The 20,617-nt window shown below is 36.1% G+C and overlaps 1 protein-coding gene across 5 annotated transcripts in view; it reads left to right on the top strand.

Moving 5' to 3' along the window:
• The window catches only part of TOR (target of rapamycin), an 81,149-nt gene that overhangs the window by 7,667 nt on the left and 52,865 nt on the right, over positions 1 to 20,617 (top strand). For 4 of the 5 annotated variants that reach the window (XM_088222168.1, XM_088222165.1, XM_088222164.1 and 1 more), the window contains 15 exons: positions 3,243 to 3,341; positions 12,382 to 12,541; positions 12,672 to 12,815; positions 12,938 to 13,107; positions 13,207 to 13,411; positions 13,488 to 13,682; positions 14,358 to 14,510; positions 16,250 to 16,371; positions 16,495 to 16,594; positions 16,682 to 16,777; positions 17,124 to 17,254; positions 19,619 to 19,721; positions 19,801 to 19,983; positions 20,053 to 20,145; positions 20,259 to 20,294. In XM_088222168.1, coding sequence (XP_088078294.1) covers positions 3,243 to 3,341; positions 12,382 to 12,541; positions 12,672 to 12,815; positions 12,938 to 13,107; positions 13,207 to 13,411; positions 13,488 to 13,682; positions 14,358 to 14,510; positions 16,250 to 16,371; positions 16,495 to 16,594; positions 16,682 to 16,777; positions 17,124 to 17,254; positions 19,619 to 19,721; positions 19,801 to 19,983; positions 20,053 to 20,145; positions 20,259 to 20,294 — 1,990 coding nt within the window. Of the gene's footprint in view, positions 1 to 3,242; positions 3,342 to 12,381; positions 12,542 to 12,671; positions 12,816 to 12,891; positions 13,108 to 13,206; positions 13,412 to 13,487; positions 13,683 to 14,357; positions 14,511 to 16,249; positions 16,372 to 16,494; positions 16,595 to 16,681; positions 16,778 to 17,123; positions 17,255 to 19,618; positions 19,722 to 19,800; positions 19,984 to 20,052; positions 20,146 to 20,258; positions 20,295 to 20,617 lie in introns of those variants that run through there. The other variant, XM_088222169.1, reaches the window with a different exon arrangement.

Here is a 20,617-nt window from a genome sequence, read left to right on the forward strand (position 1 = left end):
CTGACTCTTTTTGTGTTAGATTGGGGACATTAGAATTAGGGAGAACGGGATTCTTGATAAGATATCCATTTTCTTTTGTGATGTAGAATGAGGTAGCACTAGATTTTTTAGATAAATTAGAAATTGTAATTGTATTAAATATAAAACAACTATATTAGTTTAGGAGTATATTATTATATTATTTAGAAATGTTATTATACTTTTAGTAACTTAGAATTTTTATTCTTTTTATTATTTTTCTATTTATATCATGATTAGTATTCTTAATATTATTAGGATTAATTTCTTATTCCTATTAGGATTAGTATTCTTAATTCTATTAGTTTACTATCTCTTATTTTAAGTCTACTTAGAAAAGGTTGCTTAGAGATTACTATAAATAGGTTTGTAATTTCTCTAATTCAAGTATTCAATAATATTTTGAGAGTTTCTCAATTTCTGATTGTGTAATGGAATCAAATTTTTAATGTGATGTTTAAGATTTCTTAGATGTGATGTCTAAAAAACCTTAGGTGTGATGTTTATGTTTTTATTACCAAATCTGTAATTGGACAAGTCAACCCTATTTGTCTTATGTCATTTTGACAGATTAGCATTGGATAGTAGTCTTAATCATGACTCATTAGTTGGGTTGTCCTTCCTTAAGAATGAATTTGAGAGACCTTGGCTAAAAATTATACTAAATGAGGTGCCAAAAAGAGACTTGAAATTGTGTGCTGCTTGACGAGACTACTTGTATATACCAAAATGCTTTTTCTTTTTTTGGGTGGGGTTGGAGATTGAGGAAAAGGTTTGGCTTTAAACTGGCCTTTGACAAGACTTATGACTGGTAAATTTGGGCTTTTTAAATAAAGTCATGGAGAGTAAAGGCTTTGTCTAGGTGGTGGATATGGATTCAAGTTTTCTTACCTTAGTGCTTTTGTTGTTTTAATGGGAAACCTAGGTCTTATTTTCAGGATAGACAAATTTGAGACAGGGATTCCCTGTCTTCTCCTCTTCATATGAAGTGGGTGTTCTGAGTCGTATACTTTCTCAAGACAGAGAAAAAGGAGTGTGATAGAGGGTCTTAGCGTGGGTTGTGATAGGCTGGAGGTTTTCCAAATTCAATTGCTTTTGTTTCCAATGAATGGCTGAAGTTCAATAATAACTTGACCATCCTGAACTCTTTGTGTTATTCATTCACAAGCACCAAGGGGGAGTGCAAACCCATGTACAAAAGAGTTTACAAATCGATTGATATGTCAATAAGGTCTTTAAGTCCCTTGCACAATTTCTTATTGCTTTCATGCTGACTTGGTAGTATTTTCTTGCATTCTACATTTTTATGCTAATTATATTTTTGCATGGGCGAAACTCTTTCTCCATGATCATCCATTTTTTCAAAAAATTAATTGATGAATAGGAAGATGAAATTTAAGAATGTAGAATTGTAAATGAAAATTAAATATTTAAAATGACAATGGGATAGAGTAGAAGAAATTTGAATTTGTATCTAAGTATTAAAAACTTTTTATAGAGGATGATTTGAAAATAGAAAATAAAAAAGTAAAAAGAAATAAAAACTGAAAGAAACAGTTTTTGACTGGAACAGTTTGTAATCGTTTTCTAATGTGGCAATTGAAATTGCTACTCAATTTAAGAGAACTTGCTGTATGATAAATTGAGATTGATTTGTTGAATTATAAATTGAGGGATAAAACTTTGTTTCTTAAAATCATGTTTCATAAGCCTTAAGCATTGTATTTAAGGATTTGATTGCATCTCATAACCAAAAAATTGAGAAACTCTTAAAGTATTTTATTGAATAACTGAAATTTCTCTTAAAGATGAAATTACAAAATTGGCACTAATACTTTCACTTCGTTTTAGTAATATTTTCGAAGATTTCTCTCTAATTTTCCTATTACACTGCTAAAGTGTTGATTGTTAGCATAACAAGTAGCTCACCCACGTGACTGTTGTATGTTATAAAGGGTAATGAAAAGCAAGTTAATTTTGGATCGGGATGGTTGGGACACCAAAACCAGTGTCTCACTTTCTTGTAATAGCTCCTAGGAAGCTATTCTTACTCCTATACTTCCTTCTTCCCTTATTCTAACAGTTAGTGATGGGTCTTGTTTTGCTTTTTTTTTTTGGAGAACTCTTGAATTGACACGACCTCTCATTTCTCCTGCTTATACAATCTATCACAGAGTCACAGTAATCATATTACGTCTTCTTTTGAGTACTCTAGCAGTTAGTGTTCATGGATTTTGTTATTTGGTAGAAGCCTTAATGATCGTGAAGTTATTGACATCAGATTCTTAATTTGACTCCTCCAGTTGTAAAGGGTGCTCTTTTGGCTCGATTGTCTCCAGTGGTGTGTATGATGTGCCCCAGTGTAGCTGAGTCTCATAGTCACCTTTTTCTTCATTACAACATGGTGTGGAAATTATAAACCCGTTTTTTCGACACTCTCCAGTGTAGCTGAGTCTCGTAGTCACCTTTTTCTTCATTACAATATGGTGTGGAAATGATAAACCAGTTTGTTCGACACTTTTGGTGTTTTTTGGATTTCCTTTTTGTTATCTAGAGGGTTTAATTTCCCTCTACTGTATTGTGGAAATAAGGAGTACAAGGCTCTAAGGGTGGATAGTTTCTGCTTATAGGTGTTATGTTTGGAGAAAAATGCTAGGATTTTCAGGGATATATTTTCTCCTTCTTCCCTATAGGATAATTTGTCTTTTTGGTTTCTTTGTGGGTAAGGCACTTTGGCATTTTAAATATTTTTCTTCATCTTTTTTATCAAGATTGGCTGGCTTTCATTGCTTGAGCTGATATAAGCTATCTGCATGCTTTATCTAAAAAAAAAAGCTATCAGCCTGCTCTTCACATTTCTAGAATTTTTCTCTTTGATTACTTTTTTTTAATGTTAATAATACTTTTCCTGTAAAAAAATTGGATTTGTTTTGCTAAGTTGAGAAGTAGTTTTTGAAAACAAGGTTGGGAACTAGAATAATTATGTTTTCATGCTAGTAGTGTAATTATGACCATAATTGGCCTCTCTTACCTGGTATGTTCTGTGTCTCATCTTGAAGTTGGGGGGAGAATAATTATGGCCATTGATCTTGATGGTACATGCTTTATACAAAAATGACTTCAAAACTTAATCATTTAATTTGAATTGGAGAATTGCATTAATTTTTTTGTTTATAACCATTCGTAGTTGCATGGTAATTTCAATTGTGTTGCATATTTAACAGGTACTATCGAATGTTTGAGGCGACACAAGATGGATTGGGTAGAAATGCACCTGTTCACAGTATCCATGGTTCTTTACTTGCAGTTGGGGAATTATTGAGGTTGGTAAAGGCCATTGGCTTTAATTTAAATCTTTGTGTCTATCATTGTTTATACATGCAACTCAAGATTAGTAGTTGTCAAAATGCTTAATTATATATATATGCAAAATTCTCTATTATATTTGTTCTACAATACTTTGTTGAATTGCCATCATCATGTTACAGCTTAATATATTGTTAAAATCTATTAAAAAAAACTCACAAGACATCAAGGAAGTACTACTCATATATAGAAGAGCATTTTCAAGAGAGTTTGTTGACTATCTTGTCTAAATCATTCTCATCAAAGATAGGACAAGATTATGAATGATAGGCCTCTAATCCTACGAAAAATAGAGAGTAAGGAAAGGATTTCGAAAGCAGCAACGAGCTAGGGAGAATAGGTTTGAAATAGAGAAAGAGAGTGAGAACAAAGGAGAAGAAGAGAAGCGAATGGGGGACATTGAAACTTTGGAGCTTAAGGATTCCTAATCGAGATCCTTAGAGGTTGAAGGTAAGATAGTATCTTTCATCTTCATTTCATTGTGTGTAGAGAGAGAGAGAGAGAGAGAGAGAGAGAGAGAGCTGTGGCCGGATGCTTTATTGACCAAGAGAAGGCAACCAAACAAAATTTGCATGACCAATGTTGCACCCTAGGGAGTGGTCAGAATGATCCCTCAGGACATAAAATTTCTGGCCATCAAGAACTAAACTTTCGATGTTGTCTACAAGGAGAAAAAATCGGAAGGAATAAGGGTGAACGAGAATGGGAGGGGCTTTAGGGTTTCAAATTCGTTTTGGGAAGATGAAGTGGACTAGTTGCTGGGAGCCTTACAAGAATTCTATTGGATTGAATGAGGGAGGTGGTCGGAACAAGAAGGGAAGAAGACACAACTTGTGGGTTGCCATGGACAGGAATAGGAGGCGGAGGTTCCTGGTCCTTACATAGGAGAAGAGGGAGGCAATAAGACGAAGTTTTGTACCGGAAGGAACACAGACTGACATATGGTGGAGAATGATAATAGTGCTGTTTGAAATGGTCAGGAAAAAATGTGAAGCACTAAAGAAGTCTAGGTGGTTGAACTTGTCGTGCAGAAGCAAGCGAAGAACCTGGAAAAAGGTCGAGAAATATTGCCTGTCGTTCCTATGCTAGCCCAACTGTCAAATGAAGTTTAGGGTAAGCTTGGTAGCGAAGAGAGAGAAGAGCTTCACTGAAGCTATGAAGGAGAGCTCAAGGCAGGTGTTGGTTGGGGAAGACAAGACTCGTTTCCAAGGCGGGTCGAGTAGATTTCAAATTTCAAAATTATGATTCCCGAAATTCAAATGAGGAATGTTTTGATGAAGCTCGAAACACAAAGAACAATTGTCGTTTTATAGAGGATGTGAAACGAATTGTGCCTCGATGAAGAGGACCCAATTTAAAGAGGATACACAAGCTAATGGTTAAACGTTTCTCACGAGTTGAGAAAGGAACATGAACCAAGTGGACCGAGCTTGGGAGATGGGTTAGAAAAGTGGGTGATGGGCTTAGATGGATACGGAGACCCGTAACTTAGAGATAGATGCAGAAATGCTCAACTGAAAGCGGGGGAGAGTAGGAGTTCGATCGTTCAATAGTGAAGGAGAATGCGCTTTTAGATTTTGATGGCAGGGAGAATGGTAGAGGAGTGGGGGGGGACCAGTGGGAGAGAAGCTATTGTTTCTGTAGAGGGCTGCAATGGGACCGAGGTTGCAGAGGAGGATTCCACCCGATTCCTGGCGGTGGTTTTGGTGGAGGATATGACAATGTTAGTTACTACAAGGAGGGAAGACATGAGGATGGCACAAAGGAGGGAGCTGAAGGTTGAGGAGGAGCAAGGGAGATGATTAGGGACCTAGTTGAAGAAGAATATTCAAGATGAGTAGTCTAGAATAGTTAGCAGGTTAGTAGCAGGCTAAGGGTCTCTTTTGACGGTTTAGAGGAGCAGACTATGCAGCTTTTCGAGGAGATAGAGAAAAGAAGGAAGGAGAAGGTGAGAGGAGAGAGACTAAAAGTAAAAGCATAAAATATATTTTGTATATGGATTAGTACCTCCCTAGTGCCGATTTTAGTAATATTTTTGCTCTATTTATTCTTAAAAAAAGCAAAAGTAAAAGAATAAACATGGGGTAGAGAGCTCTAAAGAGAAGGTTGCAATTTAACATTAACTATGACAATCTAAAGAAAAGAGATGAGAAATGAGGGGGGATGTTTGAAGATGCTTAAATCATATTTGGTTGTACCATTTCTTGGAATGTTAGGGGTTTAAATGATCATAAGAAGAGACAAGTGATTAGTGCCTACGTTAGTAGATGGAGACCTGATGTGATTTGTCTCCAGAAATCTAAAATGGAATCCATCTCTGACTGCATTATTCAGAGTTTTTGGAAGAGTAAGGAGATAGGTTGGAAAGAGCTACCGACTAGAGGGGCAGCTGAAAGGATTCTGATCTTATGAAAGGAGGAGTCTTTTAAATGTAAGGGGGTAGTATTGGGAGAATGTTCTATCTCTTGCCTGTTTGAAAATAATAGAAATGAGTGGAAATGGGTGTTCACTGGTGCCTACAACAATGGTGAAGGAAGATACAAGGGTTTGCTGTGAGAGGACTTGGAGGACTGTAAACAAAAATGAGATTTTCCATGGGTTGTTTGGAGAAGATTTCAACATGTTTTAAACATATATAAAAGGTTTGGTGAGCACTTTTGGAGAATTTGTGCTTAAAAATTCATGGAGACTCTTGAAGAATTAGTTTAATGGATTTCATAGGAGGTAAATGGACCTGATTTAATCAAAGACTCAACCCGGTGTGTTCAAGAATTGAAAGGTGTTTATTGTCAATTTCTTACCAATTACAGTCAACAGGTCCGTGCCAAAAGCTTTTGCAGTCGATTATATTCGATCACTTTCCTATTTGCATTGTGTCTCTAATGGGATCAAGTGGGGCTCTTGCCCATTTAGATTTGAGGATAAATAGTTGAAAGGTAATGGTTTATGTGATAAGATCAGTGGATGATGAAGAGGGATAACGGTGAATGGTAAAGTGAGCTTTAGAATTGCTCAAAAGATGGAGGTAGTGAAAATTGAAATAAAAAAGTGGAGCAAGGAGGAGGAAAAGAGTAAAGATATGTTCACCAAATCTTTATTTAAAGATATTGACACAATTGATAGAATGGAGAGTGAGGATGCTTTGCTTGTGGAAGAGTTGGTTCGCAAGGAACCTTTAAAGGTTGAATTGGCAAATGGATTACAAATGGAGGAGATACTATGGAGACAAAAATTGAGAGATAGGTGAATAAAGGAGAGGATAGAAACGCAAAATGCATTCATAATATAGCAAGTCATCATAAATGGACCAACTATATGGAGGAAATAGAGATTAATGACTAGATACTGGATGATAATGAATGGTTGAAGCAAGGGTTAAGGATTTTTTTATGTAGGTTATACTGCGATAGGTGTAGGCCCAAGTTGGATGATATAACTTTCAGATCGTTTGATGAGATAAGATGTGTTTCGCTCGAAAGAGGGTTCATTTTTAAGGAGATATTTGAAGGATTCATGCTCTGTAGAAAGGATAAAGCCCCTGTCCCGATGTTTGCATCATGAGTTTTATGCAAACATTCTAGCATGTAACGAAAGATGATGTTCAAGATTAGTTAAAAGAATTGCATGAATCAAGATTTTTTGTTAAATCCTTAAATTCTTCTTTCTTCATACTCATTACTTGGTGGAGGGGGCAGCTAATATCAATGATTTCAAACCTATCTTAGTTGAGAGTATTTATAAGCTGATTGTGAAGGTGTTAACTAGTAGGATGGCCAAAGTAATTGATAAAGTAGTTGGTGAGTGTCATCATGCTTCTATGGAAGGAAGGCAAATTCTGGATGCAGGACCTGCGGCTAATGACATTCTTTGTAAATTGGATAGGGAGAAAGCTAATGATAATGTAAATTAGAGCTTTCTTGATTATATACTGAGGAGAACGGGCTTCGGGGATAAATGGTGCAAGTGGATTAACTCTTGTATTACCACAAGAGTGAATTGGGGTTCATTTTTTTAACCCCATGAGATTTTATACAAGGTGATCCATTATCTCCATACTTTTTATTCTTGTCATGAAAGTATTGAATAAAATATGGTTAAAAGTTAGGGAGATGAAGTTGTTTAACGTCTAAAAGTGGGAGAGGATGAGCACATAGAGGAGGTAGCCTACTGATATTTTGCTGATGACACTTTAATGTTTGTGAATCGGACGAAGGGATAAATGTGTTTTATTAGGTTTCTTAACAGTTTTAGTCCTCAATATTAACTTAACCAAGTTTGAATTGGTAAGATTGAACAATAGGAGCAATATTGATAGGTTTGCAAGAGCCATGAGATGTAAAAGTATGGAGCTACCGTTAAGTACATGGGATTGCCATTGGAGGCCAATTATAAAGATGTAAGGACGTGAGATCTTGTCATGTTAAGGTTCAAGGAGAGTTTGGTAGGATGAAAGAGAAACGTCCTAACCAAATGGGGAGACTCACACCCATTAAAGGTACACGGACTAGCTTACCGATTTATTGTCCCTTATGATAATCCTTGTGATTGTTGCCAAGAGATTGAAATTAATCCAATGTAGATTCCTTTCCGATGACTCTCAGGATAGGAAAAAATACCATTTGGTGGTAGGAGATGAGATAAAAAAACCAATATCTTAGGATGGGTTGAGGTTGAGATCTTTTATGGAAATGAACCTGACATTAGAGGGTGAGTGGTTTTGGACGTTCATGAATGAAAACAGTATTTTATGGTGGAGAGTGATAGAGGCAAAATTTTGTACCATGGATAGTAGATGGTATTCCAAAGTATTGTCAAGATGCATGGACAAAAATGTGGAAAAAAGTATGCATAGGTAATGATAAATTACAGGTGGGAGGGTAGGCAGTTGGGACAAAATCAGTTTTAGGAAGGACCCTTGGCTTAGAGGGGGATGACTTAGAGATTAGTTTCCCCAGATTTTTGTTATTGCACGAGACATGGATATGTCAGTCCATGAGTTATTTAGAGATACTGAGGGAGGAGGTGGGGGGAAGGGGAAAAGGGAAAGGGAGTAATATGTGATGTGATAAAAAATCTTAATGATTGAAAAATTAATGAGTATGAGTCTCTCCTACAGACAGTCTCATTCGCCTCAATGGACGAGAGGACCAACCAATTTGGAGTCTTAATACCACAGGGACTTTCTCGGTTAGGTTTTTCTATAATTAATTGGTTGAGAATGATAGTATAGAGACTAGTTTTCTTTTCTAGCAAATTTGGAAGGTGAATGCTTCTCAAAAGTTTCTTATTTTATGTGGGAGGTAGGGCATAAGTGTATTTTTACTATTGACATTAATGAGAAAGGGAAAGATTATGGCTAACGACCGTTTTTTATGCAAGAGGGAGGTAGGGGCTTATAATCATATCTTGCTTTGATGCCCTTTTGGATATAAACTATGAACCATGACATACGAGTTACTGGGGATTAGTTGAGCAATGATTGGTACGGTAAGGGATGTGATTGGGCTTAAAAGAGTATTAATGGTGGAAAGAAATATGAATCTCATTCCTCTTGCTATACTTCAGGTGGTGTGGAAAGAAAGAAATTGGAGAGTTCACTTTCCAAAAGCGGGCGCCTACTCTTATCAGAAGCACAATTGCCAATCTTCCTATTTGTTATCTGTCCCTTCTCTCAATATTGAAGAATGTAGCTAAAAAACTAAAATCAATATTGAGCAGATTTCTATGGAGTGATTTGCAGGAAAAGAGGAGATATCATTTGGTGGCATGAGGCAAAATTAAAAGACCGATGAATCAGGGAGGGCTAGAAGTGAGATCAATCTATGAGATGAAGCAAGCTCTGTAGGGGAAGTAGTTATGACTTTTTTGAGGGAAGGAGGCATTTTATGGAAGAGAATAATTGAGGTGAAGTTTGGTACCATGGATAGAGTGGGTGATGGGTAGAGAGTATGCTTCTAGTCCAACATTTGAATTGATGATGAAATCTTGAGAGCGAGATTCTCACGTATTTTTGCTATAGACGTGATAAGACAGTTCTGTTAGGGAAATATTCAAAGAGGGGGAGTACAAGAGGGAATGCTGGGTGGATGTGATGCATAATCTTAATGATTGAGAGCTAGAAGAATGTGAATAATTGCCAAGTATTTTATCTTCTATTTCACTCAATAAGGATCAAGATCAACCTTTGTGGACTCTTAGCCCTATAGGTCAATTCACTGTGGGATTGTTCTATAAACGTCTAACTAAGAGAGAGTTTGATGAAATTTTTTCATTTAAACGGATAAAAAGACTAATTGCACCTCCAAGAATTGCTTTTTTCGTCTGGGAAGTAGCTCATGGGAGCATTTTAACTATAGACAAGTTTATGAGATGTGGGAAGACTATGGTGAACTAGTGTTGTCTTTGGAAGAATGCGGTAGAGGCCTATGATCACATTCTTTTTGGGCATCCTATTACATACAACTTATGGTCTATGGCCTTTGGTATCCTAGGATACAACTGGGCGTTGGCAGGCACTGTCAAATGTGAAATTTGAGCATGCAAGGGTATTGCGAGTTGGAAGAAGTTTTAGGGGTTCATTCATTTGGATATTTTTTGGGTTGTTTGGAAGGAGAGGATTAGGAGAGTTTTTGAGGGAGTGGATCAGGTGTGGATAGAATTAGAGGGAGATGGTTCCAATCCTTTGGTGTGTTGATAATGAAACAACATTTGTATTCCTTAGAGAATATCAGTGACCTAATAGGTATGCTATGTTGATAATGAAACAACATTTGCATTCCATAGAGAATATCAGTGACCTAATAAATATGCTAACTGAAATGTCAGTTCTTTTTGTAAATGAGTGATACATATGTTGCACTTTTTATTTCAATAAAAAAAAGAAAGAAAAGCAGATCTTTTGATAGGATGGAAGATGATTTTAATGGAAGAAGTTAGGTTTAAAGAATTTTAGAGGGGAGTGGTGATGATTCTTCTTGAAATATCCTTCTCATCTAGAACCTCAATGATTTGGAGTTTGAAGACTGGATTAGTCTTGCATCACTGCTTTTTTCTTCTTGAAATAAAAATATGAAAGATCTATTGATGAAATGACTCAAGGGGATGCCATCCATATACAAGAAAAAAAGAATTTATAGCTCTGTAAGAATATCTACAATAGATCCAAAATCTTCCAAGCTATCAAGGTTGTGACCAAGAACAATAGATCCAAAATAATGTAATCATTTATCCTTGATAGTGACAAAATTAGTTTCTATTTCTTTAAAATTTCTAGTGTTTCTTTCTTTCCAAATAATCCAAAACACAGTCAATGGAATGAGTCTGAGACGCTTGTTATTCATTCTGATCCCCTCCCAAGCAAGTAGTTCACCCTTTACGGATCCCGCCATGACCCACTGAATACCAAGGAGATTAAAAATCATAGACCACAGCATATGCATGATGGGGCAGCTCAATAAAAGGTGATTGCAAGTTTCCGTATTCTGTTTGTACATGGAGCATCTGTTGGCCATGATTATCCCTCTTTTCATGAGATTTTCAAGAGTAGGGATGCCCCTTTAGCGGCTTCCCAACTAAAAAATGAAATTTTGGGAGGAGCATGAGATTTCCAGATCCGGTTGCGAGGGAAAGCGGCCAAAACAGCAGGATGATTTTCCAGAGACCTGTAGTAAGACTTAACAGAGACTTTCCACTTTTGCTCAGGTTCCAACTAAGTTTGTTGTCAACAGTGTTAAGCTAATAAACAGTGTTTTGCAGCACTGCTGGAGGGAACTAATAGGCAGTCTCTGGTCAATGGTATGCTTGTCTTGAAATTTGACGAGAAGAGTGAATTTTCTGTGAAGTCTTGCCTATACACTTTCCTAAACCAAAATTTGGATTGTGAGAAGACTCTGGGATTTGACTTAATCTTGACCTCCACTGGGAGATACTTGAGGATGTCAAGAAAGAAATTTGGATTTTGATCGGCATTTGTGAAGTCTTGCCTATACACTTTCCTAAACCAAAATTTGGATTGTGAGAAGACTCTGGGATTTGACTTAATCTTGACCTCCACTGGGAGATACTTGAGGATGTCAAGAAAGAAATTTGGATTTTGACCGGCATTAAGGTGATCAAGTTAAAAAAGGAGATCATATTGCTCATTCAGTTGATCATTTGTTTGGTATCTATAAAAAGAGGAACAAGAGAGCTTTTGATGGTGTCTCGTTTTCTTCTGTTGAGATTAGGGACCATGTTTAGGATCTCTAATATTTTGCCCAAGGACAAGTCCTTGAATGGTTTTGATTTTATAGATTTATTGGATCCTTGTCCTTCAGAGCATTGTAATTATTATTATTATTATTATTTTTTTTTGTACTCGGGCTCCACCCTTTTGGTTCATGTTTTTTGTATATGGTTTTCTATTTTTTCTAAAAAATGTATAACTAGTGCTTACTTTTAAATGGGCTTGAAGTGATTTAAATGTTATATTTTTATTTCTAAATATTTATTTTCTTAACAAAAGTAACCTTAGTGCTTATTTTTAGGTAAAGTGCAATTTTCCCAATGGTTTGCTCTTATTATAGTTTGAATTTTGTGGGTTTTTATGGCTGTTTAGTTCCTTGCATGATTTTTATCATTTTACACAGGATCATTTGATTTTTATAGGGCATCTGCACGTGCTTAGGCTACTAAATAAATTGAAATTGATTATTTAAAAAAAAATTGAAATTCAAGGAGAAAACCAAAATAGTACATGATAATAGCCTAAAAAATTAATAAATTGATGTGAAAATGTTAAAAAACAAAGACACGGAGTACTGAAATTGTAATAAGCCCTTTCTTACTGATAAGCACTTCTGTCTGAATATATAAATTCTTTTTCTTTAAATCGGCATCTAGGTACTTTAATTGATTGTACTTATTTAAGGAATCTCAAATATCCTCTAGAAGCTATTTCTTAATACCGGTATTAGGTAGTTTCTTTTAGCATGGAGTAACTGGAACTTTCTCTTGCAGGAATACGGGTGAGTTCATGATGTCAAGGTATAGAGAAGTTGCTGAAATTGTTCTCAGGTACCTAGAACACCGTGATCGGCTTGTTCGCCTAAGCATAACTTCATTGCTGCCTCGTATTGCTCATTTTCTGCGTGATCGATTTGTGACAAACTATTTAACGGTAGGAAAATTCCAGTCATTTTTGGTCTTAATATGATGTTGGCTCTAACAGTGTTTTGTTTTTCAAGTGTCTTTTGCATATATGTGCTGTTTATTTAGTTTGTTTATATATGAGTTGTGACGTCCTGCAGATATGCATGAATCATATTCTCACTGTTCTGCGAATACCAGCTGAGCGTGCCAGTGGGTTCATTGCCCTTGGGGAGATGGCTGGTGCTTTGGATGGAGAACTTGTCCATTATTTGCCGACAATTATGTCTCACTTACGTGATGCGGTGGGTAAATAAGAATGTGTACTGACATTTGTTTTACTTTTTCTTTATAGTTTGAATGTGTTGGTTCCTGCTGTAGTATAACTGGGAAGAAGACCTCTGATTGTCCGCATGTCTGTAACTAGATTGCTCCGCGTAGAGGTAGACCTTCACTTGAGGCTCTGGCTTGTGTTGGTAACATTGCAAAAGCAATGGGGCCTGCAATGGAACCTCATGTTCGGGGGCTTCTGGATGTTATGTTTTCTGCTGGCCTTTCTCCTGTACTTGTAGAGGCCCTGGAGCAAATAACAATTAGGTGAACTAAAATATCCACAGACTTTCTGTTCTTATGTGTAGTTATATATCAATGCCTTAAAAGGGGTTTTAGTTTCCTAATTGTTTATTGTTTTTTCAGTATTCCGTCTTTGCTGCCAACCATACAAGATCGCCTACTTGATTGCATTTCCTTAGTTCTTTCAAAATCTCATTATTCTCAAGTGAAGCCCGCTGTCCCTTCTGTTCGGGGAAGTACAATTAATATTGGAACCCAAATATCAGACCTTAATGGTTCAGCTCTTGTGCAACTTGCTTTGCAGACTCTTGCTCGTTTCAATTTCAGGGTTTGTGTTGATAAATTGCATGGATTTGTATTTTCACTGCCTATTTGGTTTAGTTCTGAGACAATTTGTTGTTTAGGGCCACGAGCTTCTGGAGTTTGCAAGAGAATCAGTTGTTGTATATTTGGATGATGAAGACGGAACGACCAGGAAAGATGCTGCATTGTGTTGTTGCAGATTGATTTCAAATTCTTTTTCTGGTCTAGCACCTACACAGTATGGTTCTAGTAGGTCAAGCCGGACTGGGGGAAAGCGAAGGCGTCTAGTTGAGGAGGTACGCACGTGTTAAACTGTTTTTCTGTTACCAGACCCCGCTCTGTCCCCTTATGATAACTCTATGAAGGAGGTAAACCATGAAGGTCAAGAAGGAATGTAGAGAAATTATATCCTTGATGTGCACTATATTGTCCTTTGAACTAAGGTCTAGGTTGACCATTAATCATCATTGAGAAGGAAATAAGTAAGAGAAGACATGCTTAGTTACCTTCTCTATTAGTCGCCAAGGCCTATATCAAGAGCTTTGCCCAAGAAATCTTAGTTAACTTTGATCCTAGACACATGCATATACATATTTATCTTTTTTTTTTTGAAATAAAAAATGGGAAGTGTATATTAACAAGGTACCAAAAATGGGGTACCACCCATGTACAAAATATTTACAAGTGTGTTAGAGTGTCAATGACATTCTTAAAATCCTCATCTCTAATAAGGTAATGACCCAACAAAATGAACCCAAAATAACATATACATATTTATCTTTCATTTATCTACATGCAAGATTGTATTGACTTACATATGGATGCACATCTTAGGCCGTATGAACCATCAAGAAATTATTGATATGATGTCAACTTTAACATAGTCTGTTACGCTGATGTCAGGAATTATTTGATAGATTTTTATAAGATGCATAATACTTGCCTAAAGGTTGGTGTCTGGCTTTCTGCAGCTTGTGGAAAAGCTTCTCATTGCGGCTGTTGCAGATGCTGATGTTACTGTCCGTCATTCTATCTTTTCCTCATTGCACGGGAATAGAGGATTTGATGATTTTCTAGCTCAGGCTGATAGTTTGAGTGCTATTTTTGCTGCTCTAAATGATGAGGTAGGATCTAATATGGCTGTTAGGTCACCTCACACTTGGACATGTCACATTGCACTTCCAATTTTATAATAACAAAAATGATGTGTCCATTTATTTAATTTTCTATTTTCTGGAAATGATCTAATATGGCTGTTATGTTATATCCTTGTTATATAGCCTCCTATTAAAACGGGTCAATGGGCTTTAACCATACAAAATTCGACTAGACAATTTAAGCCGCACAAACTTCAATTCAAGGGAATGCTTGATGGGCATGTTCGCAATTAAGTGACTCTATCTGCTAAGGAAAATAATGATCTTACCCCTAAGGAAAATAAAGCCCCTTTCCAACCCTTCAAATGTTTCAAAATCTTCTCTACAACAGGACCCCAAAAAGAAGAGATATGAGGATTAACCAAGCAGCATCGCTAAATTAATGACAAGCCAGTTACAGATATTTTGTCCTATAAGCTATAGACTTTATAAGTTTTTCAAGAATGTATCAGTTTATAGCATTGTTTTATTAAAAAAAGTTTTTGAGGTGTTTAAGTAATATGAACTTATAAGCTGCATAGTTTATTTATCTGTTTAATAAATATATAATTTGTAACTCTTTGTTCAGTCAAAATGAAAGGATGATAATTTCATTATTATTAATGGATATAGTTATCTGAAAATAGATGTTTTTGGGGGTCAAATTCAATACCTACATTTTTTAGAGAAACAAAAGTATTTAGCAAGCTTAAATAATTATTATTTTTATTTCCATTCTTATTCTTATTCTTACTTTATTTTATTTTGGGTTTGCTTTATGCAAGAATTCATTATCAGTCAAATGAAATTCCATGAGCACTGCTCCGTAGATTAACATCTTAGTGCAAGGAGATTAAAAGAAAAGCCAGATTCTGTATATTTGCAAGAAGGGTCGGGGTTATAGTTTAGTCGTTTTGCATATTTTCCTTCTTATCAAATTGCTAGATATCAGAATCGATTACATAGTTGGTTTTCTGGTATCATCTGAGGTGCTTTATTTTTCTTGATTTTATGCAAGAAAAGATCATGACAAGCTACAGCTGAGCTCGAAGAGCTTGTTCACAGATATCATAGCCGAGGGAATCTTCATACTTATAAATGTTTTTCATATGGTGAGCAAGTTGGTGAGTTGGTTTTTTTTACCAGCTAGATCACCAAGAAGCTATTTTCAAGATGTGTATTAGGAGTGGAAATCACAAGGTGTTGAGAGAGGTCGTAAAAGAGTTTAGGGTGCATGAATGTACGTCCCCTTTGCTGCCGGCCCATTTTGAGCTCTACCCATGCACGTTTGTAGTATACCCCGACATAAATCTTGCCTCTGTTACTATGAACAGACAAACCTAGTTCCACATTTTATGTTTTTAAAGAAGTCTTTCATGACTTTAGGTTGTGAGTATCACTACCTTTTTTTCTTCCACTTTTTTAGAGGGTGGGGTTGGAGAAGTTACACTGATTACTAGAATATTTATCTGCTAATTTAGATGTTGTGTGCATACATTTTTGAAGAAATTCCATACCTTGTGGATCTAGCTGTGGTAGATATATGAAGTTTCTATTCCTGACTGTCAGCTAAGAAGAACACTTTCAAATTTCATTCTCCTTTTACGGAATGTTACATTAGAGCTTGAGACATTTGTAAACTTTTGGCAAGAATATGCTCTTTGTTCCAGTCTCTGTGTTCTTCATGGTAAACTGTGAGATCACTCCAAATTTATTTGTTGTAACAGGATTTAGATGTCCGAGAATATGCTATCTCAGTTGCTGGGAGACTGTCAGAAAAAAATCCTGCCTATGTGCTTCCAGCACTTCGTCGCCATCTCATACAGTTGCTAACATATCTGGAGCAGAGGTGATGTGAAAGGGTTATACTGTTAATTACCAGTGTCTTACAGTCATTTTTTATATGTTGTTTTTATTAAAGTGTCACATGCTTTGAAGTGTCAGATATTGACTTCTGTTACCATGTAAGCAGTGCAGATAACAAATGTAAAGAAGAGAGTGCAAAGTTACTTGGTTGTTTGATTCGTAATTGTGAACGATTAATACTCCCATACGTTGCACCAATACATAAGGTTTCAATTATACTGTGGACTTTATATTATTAAACCATTTTCAAATGCTGTTTACTCTCTTATGGGGTGAATTTTCTGATTTTTCAGGCACTCGTGGCTAGACTTCGTGAGGGTACTGGAGTTAATGCCAACAATGGCATCATCACTGGAGTTCTTGTAACCGTTGGAGACCTTGCCAGAGTGGTGGGTGAATTTTCCATATTAGGTTGATTGTCTAGGACATCCTACTTTGATCTTTGCTATAAATTTTGCAACTTGTGAAGGAAATATATGCATGTCTATGTGGCGTACACTTGTTTGATTGTGAATGATACATGTTATTTTTGACAGATGCATTAATCTTTTCCTGTGAATTGAGGTTTCTACAAATTTTCTGCTTTTTGAGTGGGAGAAAGGTTCTGTAGCCTTTTAGATGAAGCTTATTAACATATTGGAGTTCTTCTCTCTCTCTCTCTCTCAAAAAAAAAAAAGCAACACGAGAAACAGAATGTTTCTATTTTAATTTTTCTGGGTTATTACTTCTGTTTAGGGAGGGTTTGCAATGAGGCAGTACATTTCCGAACTCATGCCTTTAATAGTTGAAGCTTTGTTGGATGGAGCAGCTGTTACGAAACGTGAAGTTGCCGTTGCCACACTTGGTCAAGTAGTTCAGAGCACTGGGTATGTGATGGATTTCTCATGTCATTTCGCATTAATGATGACTACTGAAATTACTTGCTTTCTAGGACTTGAGAAATAATATTTTCCTCTCAATCAGAAGGTCATTGATGCTGATAATATTTGGACTCAGGATATGACATATCATGTTTTTAGGTGTCATAGCTATTCTAAACTCCAAACTATGTATTACTGAGTTCAACTGTTTGAGCAACTTGGATTTTCCCTTGGAATCATGTTTTTCGGTGTTTTGAAATGAATGAACGCACATGAAAAAAAAAGAAAAAGAGAAAAGATAGGCATGAACTTTTCTGACTAAATCTATTACTTCAGCTCCATTCTAGAATATGTGCTCTGAAGTATTTCAAGAAAAGAAAGTCAATTTTAATAGTTTCATTCCATTTCCAGTCCAAACAAATGAAAAAAAATTACAGTGGCCATTAGCAATTACAGAAATCAAAACCCCAAGGTAGCAAAAGAAAGGTGCATTACACAATAAATCCAATGTTTATCGGTAGGAAACCATGCAAAACAAAGAAAAACAGCAAAGCCAGAGATATAAACCCAGGTCAAATGAGAAGCAATGGATAGCTCCTCCTGAAGATTGATTCACAGTGGTGAACATGTTCTATATAAATTTCTGCCACCTCTTTATACCTCTTCTGAACACATCTTTCCTTTTTACCCTAGAATTTCCTAACACCTCTTTATTCTAGATTTTCTTTTCTTCTTGATAATTTAGTTTCCTCATTAGCTTAATCCTTCATGCCACTAATAAAAATAAACCCACCAATCTCTTACCTAGTGAAGAAAATTAGGTTGCTGAGTCCACATGTTTTAAAATGGAGATGGGCTAAGATCCCACTTCAGGTGAGAGCATGCGATCGTTTGTGGTCAATGAGAGGGAAGCTTCTTGGGAAATTGTCCTCTCTCGAAATGACAGGGAGCTTAGTGTGTTCACATGCTTGATGGCCTTTTGTGAATCACGTTTTGCTCACCCAAATAAAGAGGCAAAATGGTTGGAAAGATTTCCAAGGATGTTATTCTTGGTTAAATCCTATTGTTTTTTTTTTCTTTTGAACTGTAATTTGATATTCGAAAACTTTCTTTAGAAGCCAATATGCTCAGCATGACGTGCTAAGTTTGGGAAGGGTCATGGATCTGCATTTTGACATGGATACTTATGGAGAGGCTCTGTATTATGAATTGCAGCCTGGTTATCTCTGTGACAATTAATCCTCCTTTTACCAACTTCTTCTATGGTCTCTGGACAGGAGATAAGGGATCTTGCAACTAGTCGATTGACTATCCGGTGGGTGGTGGTGGGTCTAATATCTGGCAAGCTCCCTTTTTAGGATGGTACCTATGCAGTGAAAAGCCAAGAGTACCATGGCTTTTGTTCCGCTCCAATCTTTTGAACAATTGGGAGAAAGGAATAGAAGAATTTCTAAAGTACTTTTATATACATTATATCTTTCTCCCAATAAAAATTTTCTCATTTATGAAAAAGTTTATTCTTATTGAATTTCTTGTTTAGACAATGTAGTTCATTATTGTGATATTTCTTGCAGTGCTCTTGTTGTCATGCCCATGTGCATTAATGTATTTACAGTCGGAAAAAAATCTGACCATTGATTGTTACAATTCTGTTTCGTAGTTGCTTCATTTGCAAGTTTAAAAAAACAACAAATAGTTTTTTTTTTGGAGGAGAGAAAAACAGGAAATAGCTTTTTTTTTAGAATAATCTTTTTTCGGAGAAGAAGAAATAGTTAATATAAGTTAAACACTGAAAAGATATAGTTCAATCTATATGGTTTTTGTTTTAACATCGTATTCGCTTGAATGGCTGAGATGCTAGAGATGGTTAACTGGAATGGCTGCTCATAGAGACAATTCATCTCTTTGGTATATTATCCCTTTTGTTGATTGGTTTTCAAGTGCTAGGAATGGTTCTCCTTTTCTGTTTAGAGCTGACTTTTGGTACAGTGAGGACCCTCTATACAATTGCTTTCCTCATCATTACAGGCTTTCCTGTATTGTCACAACAGTATCTCCTTGTTTATATTGTAGCAAGAGGGCCATATGTCTTGGAAGTGTCATTTGTTCTGGAACCTTAATGGCTGGAAAGTGTTGGATCTAATGTGTTTGTTTACTTCACTTGATTCTTTTGTTTTTTTAGTAGACCTGGTTGTGGACTTTGATCCCCAGATTCCTTGGGTGTTTTACTTGCAAATCTCTTTTTTGGATTAGAAGAAATATTGTTAGAGAGAGGAAAGATGAAGCTATAGTAAATCCTTTTTTCTTACTAGAAAAATAATAATCTCTTTCTGTACTTTCAAAGAGAGCTTTTCTGCCCAATTTTGACAGGTATGTGATAACTCCGTATAATGAATATCCGCTGCTGCTTGGTTTACTCTTGAAATTGTTGAATGGTGAGTTGGTGTGGTCCACTAGACGCGAAGTGTTAAAGGTAGCTCCTAATGAATTACATTTCTTGACTATATCTTTGAATAATCTATCATGATAACGTTAGTTTTGGGTATTGCTAGGTCCTTGGGATTATGGGTGCTCTGGATCCCCATTTGCATAAGCGAAATCAACAAAGTTTGTCAGGGTCACATGGTGAAGTTACACGTGCCGCAAGTGATTCTGGTCAACATATTCCATCAATGGATGAGTTACCGATGGACCTTTGGCCTTCATTTGCTACATCTGAGGATTATTATTCCACGGTAGTATCTTTGATCTGATTTGTACTTCTAGATTGTGCTTATATTAACACTTTTATTGAATGAATCTAGGTTGCTATTAATTCTCTCATGAGAATTCTTAGGGATCCATCACTAGCTAGTTACCACCAAAAAGTCGTTGGATCTCTTATGTTCATATTCAAGGTATGTAAAATATTTTTCTTTTGGTTTCTTTTAGACATCTGAAGTGATTTTGATATGTGCACTTAATGGTTTTAAATGTTAATATCCTTAATACTATTTCCTTGCGAGGTTAGTCAATGGGACTTGGTTGCGTTCCGTACTTACCCAAGGTTCGTATAGAATTTTTATTTCATAATATTTTCTTGGCATGATTGATTAAGTCTATAAAAAACAAGGCATCATGTGGAAACTACCTATTTGCTTCGTGTCTTCTTTGCTTCTGCAGTATGGACTGTTGTCCTAGTTGGTTTTCTTTATAAATGAACTCGTGATAATATCTGCCATCATTAAAAAGTTCTTTCTGTAACATCTAGAAATCTAATGCTGGTCTGCGTTCCTATTGACTAATAACCACATTGTAGGCGTAGCTAATATTGTAACTGCTAATCCATCATAATCGTTAATTTCAGGTACAGAGAAGTACACCTGTCCT

This window comes from Carica papaya, chromosome 6, assembly GCF_054855325.1.
Source record: "Carica papaya isolate Zhongbai chromosome 6, ASM5485532v1, whole genome shotgun sequence".
Taxonomy (NCBI): domain Eukaryota; kingdom Viridiplantae; phylum Streptophyta; class Magnoliopsida; order Brassicales; family Caricaceae; genus Carica; species Carica papaya.